Source organism: Periophthalmus magnuspinnatus, chromosome 24 (genome assembly GCF_009829125.3).
Source record: "Periophthalmus magnuspinnatus isolate fPerMag1 chromosome 24, fPerMag1.2.pri, whole genome shotgun sequence".
In the NCBI taxonomy this organism is placed as follows: domain Eukaryota; kingdom Metazoa; phylum Chordata; class Actinopteri; order Gobiiformes; family Gobiidae; genus Periophthalmus; species Periophthalmus magnuspinnatus.
This window is the reverse complement of record NC_047149.1, coordinates 17,039,642-17,057,240: the sequence shown is the minus strand read 5'-3', so window position 1 is coordinate 17,057,240 and position 17,599 is coordinate 17,039,642. Positions and strand designations below refer to the sequence as shown.

At 37.9% G+C, this 17,599-nt stretch overlaps 1 protein-coding gene across 1 annotated transcript in view; it reads right to left on the bottom strand.

The window, feature by feature from the left end:
- Nucleotides 1-941: 941 nt before the first annotated feature.
- Nucleotides 942-17,599, bottom strand: part of LOC117392909 (A-kinase anchor protein 7-like) — a 38,867-nt gene continuing 22,209 nt past the window's right edge. The window contains exons 10-11 of the mRNA XM_033991077.2: nucleotides 7,126-7,161; nucleotides 942-2,958 (exon numbers count right to left, since the gene is read on the bottom strand). Of these exons, the coding sequence (XP_033846968.2) occupies nucleotides 2,747-2,958; nucleotides 7,126-7,161 (248 nt within the window). The 3' untranslated portion in view covers nucleotides 942-2,746. The remainder of the gene's footprint in view (nucleotides 2,959-7,125; nucleotides 7,162-17,599) is intronic.

Below are 17,599 nucleotides of genomic sequence, written 5' to 3'. Positions count from 1 at the left end.
ATATTGACTTGGAAACTCATATCCTGTTTTATTGTTCAAATCTGGCAGAACAAGGTACAGCACAGTACAAACAGCACACCTGGCCGTCAGGGAGATACATACAGTACACAGGCCAATGGAAAAACAAACATATTATAAGAGACACACACCACACGCAGACCCAAGTCAACATTCACACGACACAACACGGCAAAAAGTGTGTATTAAAGGGAATTTAGAGGACATTAAGGATCTGGTGACAATAGAAAAAAATCAAAACGTAAAAAAGTCCACCTTAAAACAGAATTACTGGCTTAAGTTTGACAAGTGAAGTCTTTTTTTAGAAGTGGGTTTTGCCAAGATGGGGGAGTGCATTTCCATGTTCACACTTGTAAAAATGCAGTTGGAAAGTCTTCACATATGGATGAAAGCTGTGCAAGATTCAGCCACATATTTTAGTGTTTCTATTATTGTATAGCACAGGTAACGGGAATAAGCCCAGTTCTGTCTTAAGATGGATTTTCAAATAAACTTTTTCATGTTTTTGTTTTTCTAAAAGTTGGGCAGCATGTAAAATGTAAACTGAAACAGAAGGTAATAGTTTGCAACTCAAAAACCCAAATAAATAATTACCATAAAGCATTTTGAATTATTTCAATTTAAATGTTTATATAATTTTAATTTAAAAGTGCTCTGTTTTTGAATTTAATAAGAGTAAATAGTATTGTAATGCTAACAGCTAGAGCTAATTCCATTTAATTTAATGTAAAAATAAATGTTACCAGCTGAACAAATCTGTGTGTTTTTGTTGCCTTGTGTCAATAATTGTCTTACTACTATAAAAAACTATTACTATAACACGTCAGTCTGGTTTATTGTGAATGGATTTGCAAACCATTATCTTCTGTTTGTGTTTACACTCTACTGTGTTCCAACTTTTTTCAGAAATTATCATTAGAAACTTTGGCAATTATGACTTTTATGATTATAGATTCTCACCACTCACACAATAAAAGACAATGAGCTTCTTTAACTATTAGACATGACATGGATGTCCTCATATGAAGCACTTCTTGGAAAAGCAAAACAAAATCCTCAATTTTTTTGTGACGGAGTGAAGGCCACTTTGATCAGAGGTGATTCAGCAACAGCATCTAGAATTACCTGCCTTGGAAAAAAAAAATTAAATAAAAAGGACAGTTATAAAACCAAAGATAATTGTGCTTTTCTCGCTAAATAAAAAAACCTTCACATTCGATATCAATAAAATCCATTGTGAGTTAAAACATGCTTATATGAGTCAGCTTTCGGTGTCTTTAGTGGATTTAAAGCATTAGCTTTTCACTTGGCAGCACGCAGAGGCCAGAGACATAATGAGGAGGTGGACACGCTGGATGGAAGACCCTGAAAAATGAAGCACTCGCAGCTATTGTGAAGGATTAACCTCAGTCACATTAGCATCCCCACATGAATACTGTCTGTGCTGTACTTGGCATTCGCTGCATGTAACTCTCTCATCCAACGCTCTCATCCAGCCTACAATACTTAGATCTTATAGCATTTCAAATTAAAAGTACAATGTTTGCTTGTTTTTTTGGTGGAGGGTGAGCTACTTCTTACCTTTATGAAAATGTTATCACTTTGCTTGGGACACTCCACAGCATGGCATTAAACATAGCTATATCCATGGAGACAAGCAGGCCTAGCCACTAAGCAAAGTTACAGTTCAGATCTGTGGAGAGCTGACCCAACTCTCACCGTAATCTTTTCCAATTAATATGTTAGCATTAAAACATAACTGAGTAAATACAAGATAGCTAAATTTAAGGTCATACTGTGGAACATCACATTCAAAGCAATCGCATTTCAAGCAGCTAACAGCCCCCCCATCAGAAAAGTTACATAATGCACCTTTAACTTAGTACAAAGAAATGGTTTGATTTAATTCATTCAAGTTAATTTGTTATTAATTAGCTATTGTAACGAAAAACATTATACTGAAAGGATTTGGCAACATGGAAAAACCATCTTCACAACTCATAGTGTTTTGAGAATGACTTGCTAATTTAGTGTCTACCGCCTCCTTAACTTTATGGAAATAGAAACTGATATTTTAATAGAAAAATGGTTGTGAAAAGGGCTGTCGTGATTGTCACGGTTAATGCTGTTGCAGAGGAAAAGCAAAATTACAAGCAATGTGTAGTTGAAATCATCGAACGTAAGCTTAGGTAATCAAAAATCAAACAGCTGTAGTTAATAAACATAAATACGCCAGCATAGGCCCACACAAGTCATAGTAACTTATTCTTTTCAATTCCTTTTCTGAAAATAAACCACACACATATCTTGAAAACATATTAAGAAGATCTTAGAAAGTTTAAACAGCTGTAGTTTTTTTTTCTTCTAAAAGGGCAGTTTGTGAGAGGCAGGTCACAGTGAACCCTCGGGGGGTGTCTATATCTAGGAGTGCTTGGTGAAGTGCACAAACAAAAGTGCACCAGGATTGAGGGAAACGTCTTGTTGTCTGATGTTAATGTCAACAAGTCACCTAGCATTGATTTCAAGCTACACTGTGTTTACCAGCACTGAGAGCTAGTAGTAGCATCATAGATTAGCCATTGTGAAGTGGCTATTGCTAGGTTATCTTTGAACCACACTGAGCGCACATAACTGGTCCGGGCTAGTGCCCAGGGCTTTGTTGCCTTGTCTCCAGCTTGACATCTCCAAGAGGTGGCTTGATCAGTCTTAGTTCCTCAGTCCGGTGATGTCACTTCCTGTGGTCAGAGGTGGAGTTAGCTGTAGTGTCTGTTTTTGTATCCTCGTTGTTTCCCGGAGACTGCATCGCCGTGGCGTTAGGTCCGCCCCCGTTCTGAAGCGTTTCCTGTTTGTATTGCTGCAACGCCCGATTGATGGCATCTTCGACCAATCGTTTACTGACCCTCAGAAGCTCTGCCTCGTCTGGCTCAGACCGATGCCCACCTGAAAAACACATTTATGATACGCTTTAGTAAAATGCAAAATGGACCAAACAACAAGACATGATTGTTGGCACCTTGACAAGCAATAGTTCTACAATAAAACTGAGGGTAAAGAATGTCCAGGCAACATTCCCCCCCCCCCCCCCCCCCCCCCCAAAAGGCCAAAATTACGGTAATACTGCAATACCAGAAGTGTCCACTAGAGAAAAATTGCTGATCATAGCAATTTTTCCACCTGATCATACTGCCTTTTTGATATAGGCTTTATAATGACTGCAACACTGCCAAACCCTTTAACCAATGAAAAGAATTGGGATTATGACTCCAGATAATGTTACATCAACCTTTGCACACATTTACAATTAATCCCGAAGCAGTTACTATTACACAACACAACAGCTGGTTATGGTTATGCTGCAGACAAAATGGCAGAACTCAAAAAGAAAGAGGGGAAAAGGATAAAGATGTACGGTGCAGGTGCTTAATAATTCAGGTTAAAACATGGGAGGCAGGCAGAGGGCAGGCAGTGAAATGTTCAGAGCAGTAATGGAGAATCACCAAAGCATTTCTGTGTATGTGTGTGTGAGATATTGGTTAAAATAAGGCTAGGGTTTAGGTTAGGCAAGTAATGACTAAGGTTCAGATTAGGATCAGTCTCCAGAAAACGAATGGAAGCCAATGTAATGTCCTCAAGAAGCATGGAAACCCAATGTGTGTGTGCAGAGGCGATGACTACAGCACATCAGAGGCACACCGCAGTCACCTCGTGTTTGATCAGGCCATGCATTAAAAACCCACTGATCATCTCACTCGCCACGGCAACCACAACAAATGCATTTAGGTCTATTAAACACCTTTGTTTGATTTATCAGCGGGTGGAGCAATAGAGGTTATGAAGCCCTCTCTCCATCCTAACTGAGCCGTATAATTTTGTCACTGCTACTGTTCACTCAAGTTAACTAAAATTAGCAGTCAGTTTCAAGTTAATTTTGACAAATGTATAAATAAGGATACAACAGGGAACAAACCAGGCGGAAAGCAATGTGGAATTTTAAGATTCAAAGTTGAATATGAAAAAATAGTAATATTTATTATACTGCATAACTAGTGCTAAATGAGGTGAAGGGATTCATTATGTCTCTTCCATTATCCCACCTATTCCTACTTTAGAAAATACGCATAATAGACTAACCCTCCAGCTAAGGTAGTCCTCCTGACCAAGCCTAGCTCAAAATCTAGAGATGAGTCCCCGGGCACTGCACTGTGACGTCCACTGCTCCTGCCCCAACGGCACTGAAGAATGGATTAAATGCAGATGACAAATTTCCCTATGGGGACTATAAAGTATACCTTAGTTATCACTATATATATACACCACAGCTCAGAAAACTGTAAATTTTTATGTTCCAATCTCATTTGAATCCCTACTTCACTATCACTCAACATATGGATTCACCACAGGCAAATGATTTGCACAGCGATGATGAATAATTTGACTGTCGGCACATGCTGTCATCATGGTAATGCCTTATCCAAGTTTTGTCCTGCAGGTGTTTTGGCTGGTCACACATGGACAGTGGAATTACATTAAAAACAATGAGAAACTGTGGGACATGCCGCCAATGACAGATATTCTGATCTGCCCAGAGGATTCGGGTTGTTTATGCCAAATATTCAGCAGGAAGTGTCAGAGCTGCAGAGGCCCTATGATTATGATAACTATGTCCTTCTATTGTACACAAATCAGGCAATTCATTATGACCACAGGCTCATTATTATGGCTTCTGTTGGAAGGTGGCATAAATTACGCCATGGGCAAAAATGGTGGTCTGAGTTAAACAAGAATAATAACAATGTCCTAGATTCATATGGTTAAACAAGCCTGTGCTAGTGTCTGCCATCATTCATTCACTACACACTCGGTGGTGGCAAGTAGGGCTGAGTAAAATTATACTAAAAATGTAGTTTGATCTCATTCCTCTGATAAAATGCAATTTTGATCCATATCAGGACTCACAAATTGCCTCTTGAATGACATTTTCCCCACCCACTCCTCCTACTGGTCAACCTCAGCAATGCTCTGAGTTAGTTGCAGGTGTATTTAACCAAATGCAATGAAGTTTCTGAAGAAGCAAATTACATTATATTGCCCTAAAGAGGTAACTTATAAAGTGAAGATAGTAAGTTTATATGAATCTCTATAAAATTGAAATGTGATCTGACTTCAAGAAAATCATGTTATGAATTTTTTGTCCATAACACCCACCTCAAGTAGCAAGTAAGATATTGTAGCCAAAGATGCCTTGTCAACGGCCTCCCCTACCACCACCACCACGCTCTCATGCATATAACACTCTCATAATGTGGCTAGAGTGTCTTGCCCAGGGATACTGAGAGAAGGCTGTAGCAGTGGTCAAAGATGGGAACCTTCCAGTTGGATGAAAGATAATGGGCCACCAGAATTATTTGGGTGAGTTTGTGGAGGGTTAAACTAAAATGCTAGATGACAAAATCAGAGCGCGGTGTTCCCAGTCTGCAGTGGTCGATATCTGTCAAAACTGTTCCAATAAAAAAAAAAAAAAAGTGTTGTCGTGGTGACACACATCCCTGCTGTGGCGCTCTGATAACAGACTTGATTAGCTGTGGCTTGCCTGTCATTTTGACTGACTCACACCTCTGACTGCTCTTTGATAAGGTACTTTCACCCTCGGGACGGCAGCTCACTCAATGTGGAAGCTAAATGTCAGTCCTGGTTAAATGTGAGCTCTCCTTTAAATCCTCATGGTGTTTATGACTTTATCTGGTGAGACATGAACTCCAGTGGTCAATGCAATAACTGCCTGTGTTATGACAGCTCAGAATAAATGGGAGTGGCCGCGGGCAAGACAACGGTAAATGCTGTTACACAAGGACTCTGTAGTTTATCCATTGATTCATTGTAGATTATAGTGTATGTCAGGCTACAATGCAATCCACATGATGTACTGATGGATGAATCGATACCAAATACCTATATATGAAACGGAATGAGGTATGGGAAAGTGCTGATTCTTAGGCAAAAAATATAAATTCCTCCAAAACTTTTTGTCAATGTTTGAAATACATTATATATTTGTTAGATTTGAATAAAATATCATTTTCAGATTAGTTTAAATTGGGTTGGAGTGAAGCTAATAATCTATAATAATAATCCTCTATGCACCAAGGTAAAATTGTTTACAGTAGAGGAATTGTAATGTATTTTAATACAAAAAAGCATTGGTATTGGTGTTGGACCGATATCGCGATACTTGCCTTAGTGTTACTTAATATTGGAGAGAAAAGCTGTTACTGTGTGTTCAGAATGTAATTATACAGGAAGATAGAGCATGAAAGATATGAGGTATAGGGCAAGATAAAAACTTAAATCTACTACAATTTAACACAACACACTTTACTTGTTATTAGTTGTGTTGTTTCCCTTATGGCACAGAAAAACAAACTAAATCAAATCCAAACACTACGAAAAATAGGTTAAACAAGCCTCAGATTTGCGGCTTAATCTTTAAATCCTATAATTACACTTTGAGAGACAGTTACTGCTTTTAGTGGACTATATACTTTTACACACACTGCAGCTAGGTAAGTCATGTGTTTGCAACTAGGACACCATAGGAAAACAAGAATATTGAGCTTGGTTGTTATAGCAAAGACTATAGTGTCCAAGGGTTGAAAACACAGGACAATAAAAACAGACAGGCAGGCAGTAAATGGATACTGCATAATAACTTCCTGTAATTAACCAGGCAGACTGGATCATTTTGGATAATAGCATATGCCAGCAGAGAGAACAGAGATTTGAAATTACATTGGCTAAAAAAGCTCTTTGAAATGAACAATACCAGAGTTGTGTTTTTGCATAGTGCGCTATTGATCAAAGTGAAATTGTGGAAAGGAACAGCTTGTACAGAGAATGAATGAAGGGATTTGTACATTAAACTGTAGATCAATGTTAATGGATAGCTGCAAAATCATGATTCACGCAACATAAAGATTAGGTTTCATCGTGAGTAATTTGATAGATAGGAGGGATTATAGACAAACGGTTCCATCTATAATCAGACATTGATTCGATGACATGAATCGTGGCAGCTCTGATTATAGGCGCACGAACACTGGGTGCACATACTTGAGCGTTTGGTATGGAGTGGTCGCTGAGTCAAATCTGTAACACAAGAAATCGACACAAAAATAATTCAACATGTATCAATTGACAAAATAAAACAAATGATAATGTTGATGGGGAAGAAAAGAAAATTCCAACTAGGGCTGCACATTATGTCAAAATGGAATCAAAATCACAATTTCAGTTGGTGCAAATTAGACAAATCTCCTGTAGTTTACCTCTACAAACATGTTCTGAAATTCATGGGATTCTTGTGTAGCAGCTCATATCTCAGTCTTATCTGAAATATTTATTCTTCTGGAGTTGTTTACAATGTGCACGCTCAACAGAATCCTACTTTTTAAAACATATATTGCAAATCCAACTGCACTCACAATACAATCGCAATTTCATCACGCAAAATCAGGCAGCTCTATTCCCAAAACAGAAAAGTACGTATTTTATTGCTACTAATTTTTATGCTAACACAATGTCCCAATTGTGTTGGGTTGTAGAATCTTTCATAAAATGCACCACTTTCTCAAGGTCTTCTTTGTCTATTTGCATAACACAGCTCTGGAGGTGCACAGCTGTGATTGGAGAGATAGTGTTCGGACCCCTGGCGCTGCATGAAAAACAAAACTTCAAAATGTTACTCTACGTTTGAGATTTTATCAGAGCTGTGCAAGTGCAGCAAGTGAAAACCTACCAAAAGGATTCATTTTCCCAGTATATAAATCAAGTGTTAATATGGCAGCTTAAAGCTAGTAAATATTAGCTAACATGAGTTAATTTGTCCTTGGAGAGTTATGTGTGTTTTCAGTGTGGCTGTGGGAAAGTTATTCTATCTCACAATTGTATCTTGTTGTGGTCAAAGAGGAAGCCTTTAGAAAGATTATAAAGTTGCTCTCGGTACACATTGCACACACGATCGGATAAGACTAATTCAACAGAGCCAGGAAGTCAAAAGGATATCTCAACCTATCTATTCCCATCGGAAGCTTATAACAGCGATGTAAAGATCTACTATCTCGGCTAAATCAAATAAGGAGAGAGAAAGGCTATTTTCCACAAATGACTTTATGTTCATGTGATGTCTCTTCATTCTAAGACTAAAACATGTATATTGAGATGGAAGGGAGTTAATATTTCATTGGTGGAATTCGTTGAAACAAAAATTGTAACTAAGTTTGAGATCCTTGTCAAAAAATGAATAGGAAATTACTTTTTAAATATACTGAAAAGAGTCAGTATTCATAAAGATAGACAGTAATTGGGTTGAATATTTGCTGGTTTTCTCTATGGAGATTTCTTTTAATCTGCCCTCCATGCCTCAGTGCCCTTCAATTGTTACATAATCAAATTCAAGAAAGCAAATGCCAAACTATTAGGTCAACAAGCTGATATTAACTTGTGCTGTCAGAGGGCGCAGTGAATTTTGTGAAAGTGGTCATTGTTTCATATTAACACACATTGTAATTAGTGCGAGGCAGAAACTATTAACGACAAAACCACAGACAATGAATTTTCAAACTAATAGAAACATTTACCAGTTTTTCACCTCAATAGTCCATTTTGCATGTAGTAGTATTACATTCCTCTATACCTATGCCTTGGTTAGTACTTTACCTAACCTGCTTTGTCTGTCCTTGCACACATATCTGCTGGAGTTGTCATGGTGACGGGATGAGAACCAGACAGACACTTCAACTTTTAACAAAAACAGGAGCTAGCACTACTCTTTTTAGCAGCTCTCTCCCTCCCTCTCTTGTCAATGCCATTCCAACATGTTCCACTATCTTGTATACCACTTTTACTGCAGTTATGTGTTTTTGAATGTGTTTCCCCTTGTTGTTTAGACTCAAGCAGAATTGAATGAGCAAATTTAGAGCAAGAAATGTTGTTACGGAGGATACTGAATGCCAACGCATTAGGTGTATCTGTTGTTAAGAGACAATTTCAGACACATCGACAAGGCAAGTTGTTAAAATGTCTACCGCAAAAATGCAATACAATACAACACAACAAACAATAAATGCTCAATTTTTACGTTATAGGAAGTGTCACATCATTAGAAGTTTCTTGTGGATTCAGGCTACTTTTAAGATCGACTTACATAACCAGTATGTGCCAATAGAGACTGTTTTACCCAGCGCTGTAGCTCAGATGAGCTTTAGTTTCACCTTACACGAAATGACTACGTTTTCAGAAAATCCTCTTTAAACTTGAGAGATCCAAAGCACAGTGTTGTGAACTTCTCAACTCGTCCTATGACCTGACGCTCTGCTCACCTGAAAACCCATTACTGTCTCAGAAGCATCGGCAGCACCTCACTGCACAGAACAGAGACAGGTACAGACATCTCCTTTATCCACTCTTCTACTTTTAACCAAGGTGTGTTCTGAACTGAGATGGAAACTGAGATGGAACACAGGAAAGAAACTTAATTCTTTCACTACACCATTACATTATAGGTTGCTGTTGTTCTTCTGACAATCCAATGTTGCACTAAAACCATTATGATATATATATATCTGGTAAACAAAAGTCACCTATAGAAAACCAACTTACTGTCACTAGTCATTCATTTTTTGTGCTAAAACTACAACACACATTAATAATAACTTCATAAAATGAATGAGAAATGGTATCAGAAAGGTATGTATTCCACAAGATAGTCTCAGCATCAGTGAACAGTGTTTACAGAGATTAAAGTCAGAGTTGATGTGTCTGGCACAGGTCATCCCATGTGACCAGGCGTGGACGATGGTGATGTGAGTGATGGTGACAGCAGTGAGAATGGCTGCTGCGGATCTCCAGGGAAAGATGGATGTCTCATTGCGATGTAAGGATGCTGCCTCCAACACCACTCCGCTCAGAACAGTGAACATAACATCATCTGGTGGCACAGGACTAATCCAATTTTAATATAGTTGTCAATGATATGCTTGAGTACATTAAACTAGAAGTCTACAGCCAGTCCTCTGTCACTAAAAGCATGTGGCTCGGAGCAGAGCACAGACTTTGGAAGAAAGGAAGAAATTTAACTATTTTTCTTAAATTAACTACTTTTTTCTCATATTGTCCAGCTGTATTGTGGCACTTTTCTTCTTTAATAAGTTGCACTGATACAAAATAAAGAATAGCATCTACATTCATAAGACCAGCAAGTCTACATGCCTCATATGACATGCGTAGAAAAAGCACTGAATTCCACTTTTAGTTAAAGGACACAACACGTACAAACTTGTGCTAGACTCTGTGAAATCACAACTGTACAATTTATCTATATTATGAATATTTACAAATTGTTTTACCATTCATGAAAGTATATGTTGAAAATGAAACAACCAGTGTTGAGGCGTCTACTGGGCTCTAATGAAAACACTTGAATTCCCACATGAATGTGCTAATTACCTGTTGTCTGTCACCTCCCTGAACTGACAGACCCTACCACTGTCAAATTAGTGCATAATTGATTTTTAGCAGTGATGTTAAGCGCTAATTAGCTTTAACAATAAAAACTATAGAGAAGGAGCTTGCTTTAAATATCTTTTGGACACACTTCATCAACCTAATACTGTATTCCATTTCAAATTCTTAACCCCAGCTGCCAAGGCTTCACTTAGATTAAATATATGTTTTAGTGAGGCAACCTAACAGTCTTTCTCTCTTCTGCTTAGGTTTGGCAGAGTTCACAACCTCTTTCAGTTGTTTCCCATTATGGCCCATGCACTTTTAGCATGTAAATAGCAGCATACACATGTGCAAGTGCAAATAAGTGAGCCACAATAATCCTATTAAAATACTAATCATAATGTGTAGAAATAGCCGCCTCTGTAAACAGGCACAGATACCGTGAATAATTCCTGCAGTACTTCAAACGTGGGTATTTACAGGAGGCAGACTTGTACATTATTGTATTGTATTTTTCACCTGTTCAGGGACTACAGATGGAAACTAGCTTCGGCTATAATCTGGTGCAAAGCATCTATTAATGTTTTTTTGCACACTGTCCCTTCAAATAAACTAATAAACTAAACTAAACATGAGGGGTAATGAGTACATGCTGTGAAGAGGAATGCATGTGTGCATATTATGTAGATTAGCACAGAGGTAGGAATGAACCCTTTATAATGTCTAACCTATTGTCCTCCATGGCTACATAGTGGTGATGCTATAAAATGGTATAATATCACAGCTAATTTCTAAACAAAAGCTAGTAATAACCTAACTATCATATTTGAGCATCTAAAAAAAGTTGATTTGTCTCATGTAAGGTTAAATTGATAGGATGTTCTCTAGACAGATGACAGTGTCTCTTATGCCCCATGAATACTCAGAGTTTTAGATTTCTATACTAGGTTTAAATTGTTGCTAACCTTTTCATTGGTACATGGTAAAAAATAGCATTTTTATCACCTTCAAGGCACTCAAATGGCTTTAGATCAAGGAACCACTAGCCCATTCACACGCACATTCACATACCAGTGTACACAGACACTGGGGGCGAGGTTGGTTAAGAGTCTTGCCTAAGGACACAACGACAGCATTCATCTGTGGGACCTGAAATCGACAACCTTTGGATCTGACAGCTATACTAATGGTGTTTATGTTGAGGGCAGGATTCAAACCTCCAACCTTCGGCTCAGTGGATAAACACTCAAACTGAGCTACTGTTGCCCACCACTGATGCTATAAAGTAGGCAAGAAATGGGGAAACATCATAAGACCAATATTCAGCTCATGAGATGCCAAACTATTGTTATGCACGGTTTGTTTCACCTGGATAACAATGTGATTAGAGCACCTGATCAACAGTCACTCTCAATCTGCATAATAAGGATTGAAAAGGGACCTGTTGCTGGAAAATATCCTTTGCAGTACAGATAGTGGACCACATAGGCTTGAGAAATACAACTGCGATTCTGATTACAATATCTCCAAAACCCCAGAAGAAAGGGGCATATAGAAGTAAGAGGTTTTTTTTCCAATGGGATAATTGTCTGAAGTTGCATTTTTAAATACCCCAGAGGTACATTTAAAACCATTTAATTTTCACAGTTTCAGAAGTTGTGGAACTTGTTTAGGAGTTCCAGATAAGCATGTCATTAAATTGAACTAATTAAAACTGTTAAGCTTAATCATAATATTAAATAGAAAAGGGAAGACAAAAGGGTGGGGTAAACTTCCGAAGGAAATACCAAGCCCCAGACAGATCCCATCAACACTGCTTCAATACATTAACTATAGATAGCTTTGAGACAACACTGGACAGTAACTGCGCTAATTAAATGTCTGGCTAAAAGGCAAATCAATACATGAGCATCCATGCAGGAAGTGGTGCCTGCGCTGTGATATGGGCTATATGGAGACAACTGCTAACGCTAAGTGCTTGCAGAGAAAGAATGAGAATGATTATAGAACAGAGGTATACAGGAAACTCAGTGCTAGCCGTGTGCGAGCCTTTTTCCTCTACAAACGAATCAACAATTTCACAGATGAGAAATCCCTCCTCCTCTTCCTGAAATGCTATGAATGCTCTTAATTGGATGTCAATATATCCAAGCATGAAATACGCAATACCAGATTGTTTCGAATAAGTACAATAACAAGTAGTGTTTAATTGGTGTTAAATATAGAAAGTAGAGGCTTAGTTTATCATTTTACTTCCTGTTTGTACATGGGCAGCAGATGTGACATATTTAGAGGTAATTACCTAGCAAGCATTTTGTTAACAACAGCCAAAATTTACCACAAATATTTACCACTGGTACAATCCCTCCAAACCAAGAAATAAAATAAATAAATAAAAAAATCTGCACGATATAGCCCTAGTTTCAAGAAGTTGACAGGAACATGACACAGCAGCTAAAACATTTTGAGCTACAAGATAATAGGTCATGTAAAGAAAATTCCCGAGTCTGAAACATGTATTTTATGACAAAGACATACTGCCTCCAGACTGCAGAGGTGTAAAAATAGACTGTATACAGTAGATGGATGGTGAGGGGGCTTGACTCCAGATAGTTTTGCCGACAAATGGTCTCCATCCTATTTGAGTCCTGCACTATGTCATGTTTTAAAGTTATAATATATTATTATCTAACTTGGCACATTGTTATTCACACAAATATATTAAAAAAAAAATCCTAGTTGGCTTTTACTTCTGATTAATAAAATCCTATAATATTAGATGCAGACAGTGCACAGCAGTCTTCTTTTATAAAGTCGTGTACTCCAGCTAATTCAAATGTTGTTATTACATTTGTCCACAATCTCAAATAATATGAAAGAGCTGCACCCAACAGCCTAAGTTTCACTTTTCTTCTTGACTTTCTGACCTTTGCTCTCCGCACTAAATACTCCCCCTTCAGAGTGCTATTACAACACAATCAGCGTGTGTCCCATTAATGAAACCGCTGCACATCTTACCAGGTTTGTGAAGTTGTTGTGTGCAGTTTTGTATTATGCTTTGGTATATTTATGGAGAATTGTCAGGTGGGAGCATGGATGATGTAGGCGTCTGGCATGAGCACTGGACAGAATCCTACAGCTAACCAGGAGGCTAGGAACTAAGGAGGGTCCGAATAGGGCCCGGGAGAGATCGGTAAATTACTCAAACATGCAGGGATGACATCTGAAACCTTATCAGGCACATTTTTAATGAGGGAACAATGTTATAGCACTGCAGAAAGGTAAAAACATTGATTTTACATAGTACCCCCTCTTAGTAATGTTTAATTTCCAATTGCTCACCACAGTGCCCAATTATTGAGCACAATTATGGCTTTGTTTATTCTTCCATATTGTACTCAATTATGAAGCAGGGAAAATCACATGCACAAACAGATTTAACAGTGCTTTGTTGAGATCTCTGAGAACAGCACAGACACAGTGGAGCCCCAGGTGCAGGAGGTGTGTCGGGTGCACAATGTTGGACCTTAGATCAAAAGTCAAGTTTTTTCCGCTGCGAATCAACAACAGGATGGAGAAGCGATTTGACATCTTGGGGATTTGTGGCGAGTGTCATGGAGCAATGGATGCAGGCCCAGTGTGTTAACATCATTATAAGAGTGTAACAGGCAGCACGGCACAGAGGGATCACCAAGAAATCAGCCGCTCTGTGTCCTAATGACTTTAACACAAGCAGACACGTCAATGGGGCCACAGTAAACAACTTCATCACTGGGATCTCATTTGTCACAGTTCATGGTGATAAGGAACACTGTAGGATATTAAAAATGGGTACAGCTGCTTGGGGATGAACACATTCATTTTTCAGTCGCATTTTTACATTTTCTTTTTATTAGTTTTGAGTTACTTTAAGTCTATGGTTTATCTCACTTGATATTTAGTGTGACTTTCTAAACTTGGACATTTTTTTTTAAAGAACTACTAGTGTTGTCACAATAGTAATATTCATACTAAAAAAATGTGGCCTAATCCCTCAGTTATTCAGGCAGGACTTTTTGAAATTCTACCAAAAGGAACAATAAGGCATATTTTATCTTATCAACAATACTTGCACTACTTGTACAGAGGGGCAACATTTTCATTATTGGTTTACAGCAAATTTCGGAGTGTAATGTTCAGACATTTACAGTTCAAAAAGACGGCTACAGTACTGATGTGTACTTAATCTGGTAAATATTTGCTTATGTACATTCATTCTTTCACTTTTGCATGTAAAATATTTCATAGCTTTGTATTACTTTGATTGTCTTTGGAGTATCGTAAGTGTTTGAAGCAAATGAAAGGAAAATAAAGTATCAAGACTAACCACAAATGTAAAACCATTTCCACATTGGTTTTGTGTAATTTTATCTATTATGTGACTCTTGGCCATGCATAATGTTAATTCCCCCATACAAAATCTCCACTAGACTTGGCCTTGCCTTGGGCTGTGGGTTCAATGACAAAGGTGTATCATATACACTGTCTTGTCATTCATAAGACAGCACCAGCTTACGAAAGACTTGTAACGTGTAACAATGTCCTGCTAAGGTTGGCAAAGGGCATGGCTTTCTGGCTGTGAACCAGGTACTCTACTCTACCTGTAGGGGGTGAATAAAGTGGACACATTATTGACCACAACAAAAAAACAGACATAGAGCAGTATATCGGTTGGACTCAAAATGTGACTACACCACTCTCTGATGGGTTTGTGATCAAATAAGGTAGTCGATAGGTTTGCTGTCAATTCAAATAATATGAGCAGAAAAGATCAAAATCATCCCTATATTGCTCCATATATATTGACCCAAAAAATAACAATCAATCTGTATCCGCATCAACCATTAAAAAAACCCATATAGGTCGATCTCCACTAAAAAGCAGCAACTCTCCAGCTTAATGTAACAGAACAGACATCTTTATTCCCCATGGACAACCTAACGAGCCATAGTATTAGCTGAGTGTTAGCCTAGCTGCGCCTGCCTGTACTAGTAGAGAAGCACAGTGAGAAAAGGTTATTATGCACTAAAGCAATCCATGGCTGTTGGCTTAACACAACTTAAGTCAAGACCACTGCAACTTCAAAAGGGAGTCCAGGAATTGATTTGAAAATAGAAACAACCTGAAAGCCTCAAGCAGTACAACTCAGCTGGCAACCCAACCATTATTTTTGTTTTATTATCGGACTTGACAGTGCCGTAGACCAGAAGATGCAATATTTCTGAATGCTTTGCTCAACAAATGTGACCATGATTCTGAACATATGTTTTGTATATAAACACATTTTTAATGCCAAATCAATATTATCAGACATTGAAAAATACATTGATGTTATAAAGTAAAGGTAAACTGCCAAGGCCTGGATTAAAATTAGGAATTCTATGGGTTAAAGTGAAGGTACTTTATTGTATACTTGTCAGGAGGAGGCACATCTCCAGATCCTGAATAAGGCTTGGTCAAGACGACCTTGGCTGGAAGATTTTACTTATTGTGCATGTTTTTGTTTGGGGTAATCACTTTCCATTAAACAAAACCTCTCATAGCTCACAATTTTGATCTATGGTCTGACCACTGCTGGTTTGACAGACAGTTTTTAGTTGAAATTCCCATCTTTCAAAATGCTAATAGTTTTCCCCTGAGAATATCTATTACAATAAACAGTACAGTTCCCTCCTTTGAGACATAAAAAGCGAGTTAGTACTAGGGTGGGCGATAGTCGCAAAAATAACAATATTCAAATGTTTTTTTTAACAATGTGCTCTTAAGAAATTTGTTAAAATCTGCCTCTAAATGTCTTTATGAGGTTCAAGTATCGCACAAGGTACAATTGACCCATAAAATTACCCACAATAGAGCGAAAAAAATCACTTTACACCCTTGTGTCAAAAATTCTGTCTCTTTTTAGGCAATTTTTTAACATTTTAATTATAGATGAAATACACAATAATCAAATTTTTCATATCTCCAGAACAACAATATTATGCATTTTTCAAAATATTTCTGACATCTCGTTACTATCCAAGTTACTTTCCTACTATATTTAAAAATAACGAGGAAAAAGAAGGTGCACCACAGATGGAAAACGGGCACGAGCTGCACTGGAGGGAAAATATGATGAATTAAGCAGCTTGGTGTGTCACTCTGCCTCTCTCTCTCTTTCTCTCCCTCCCTGTCCCTCTCTCTCTTCCTCTCTCCTCCTCTTCGTCCCTGACCCGCTCATCTGGCTTCCCCACATGTGGTATTTTCTTTTGTTCCTAATGTTCTTCTTTGAGTGCGCCATCCGGACTCCCTGCATAGACAAATAAATAACTGAAAATCTCCCATGTTTTATTAAGCACTCATGGACTGGAAAAGCCGAGTCTGATTGAGGTCAGTGAACTCGGAGCTAAGGGTAGTGTAGGTGAACAGGCCAGGAAGAGGTTGTGCACTTTCCACGTACCCCTGATATTTTAGCAAGAGCAGCTAGTGTTGTCAGGATATGAAGATTTCAAACATAATTTCAATACTAAGGAATAGACTCTGATACCACAGTGATAAATAAAACATTCTTTATACAATAGAATGTGATTTTCAACATTAAATCATAGTACTTTCTTTGGAATAACCATGTAATCTTTGTATCTGTGTAATCCCTCAGGTGTCCGGGTATTTTCCAGTGGTCCATGGGTGTATACTAGTCTTTGTGGTCTTATACTTGTTCTGATAAGAGCATTCAAAAGCTATTTAGGAAAGGTTCATTTCTGTCCTGTGAATGTGACATTTTTAGTATAGATACGTGCTGAAATGAGTATCTACTTATATACTTTCAATATTAGTTTTACTACCGATTAGTATCACAGTTTCAATACTTTTGACAACCTTAACATAGACACAGAGGTCTTAAAATGTTAATAGGTTTTGCACTGCCACAAAATATAGCAGCATTTAAAATCAGCTCTAAGTAATCTTTCTCTTGGCCATACTAATTTAATTTGGTAGTAATTCTGTGTAGGGTTGTAGTTCTTTAGTTGTTTGGTCAACCACAATTTTTAGTTGTCTAATT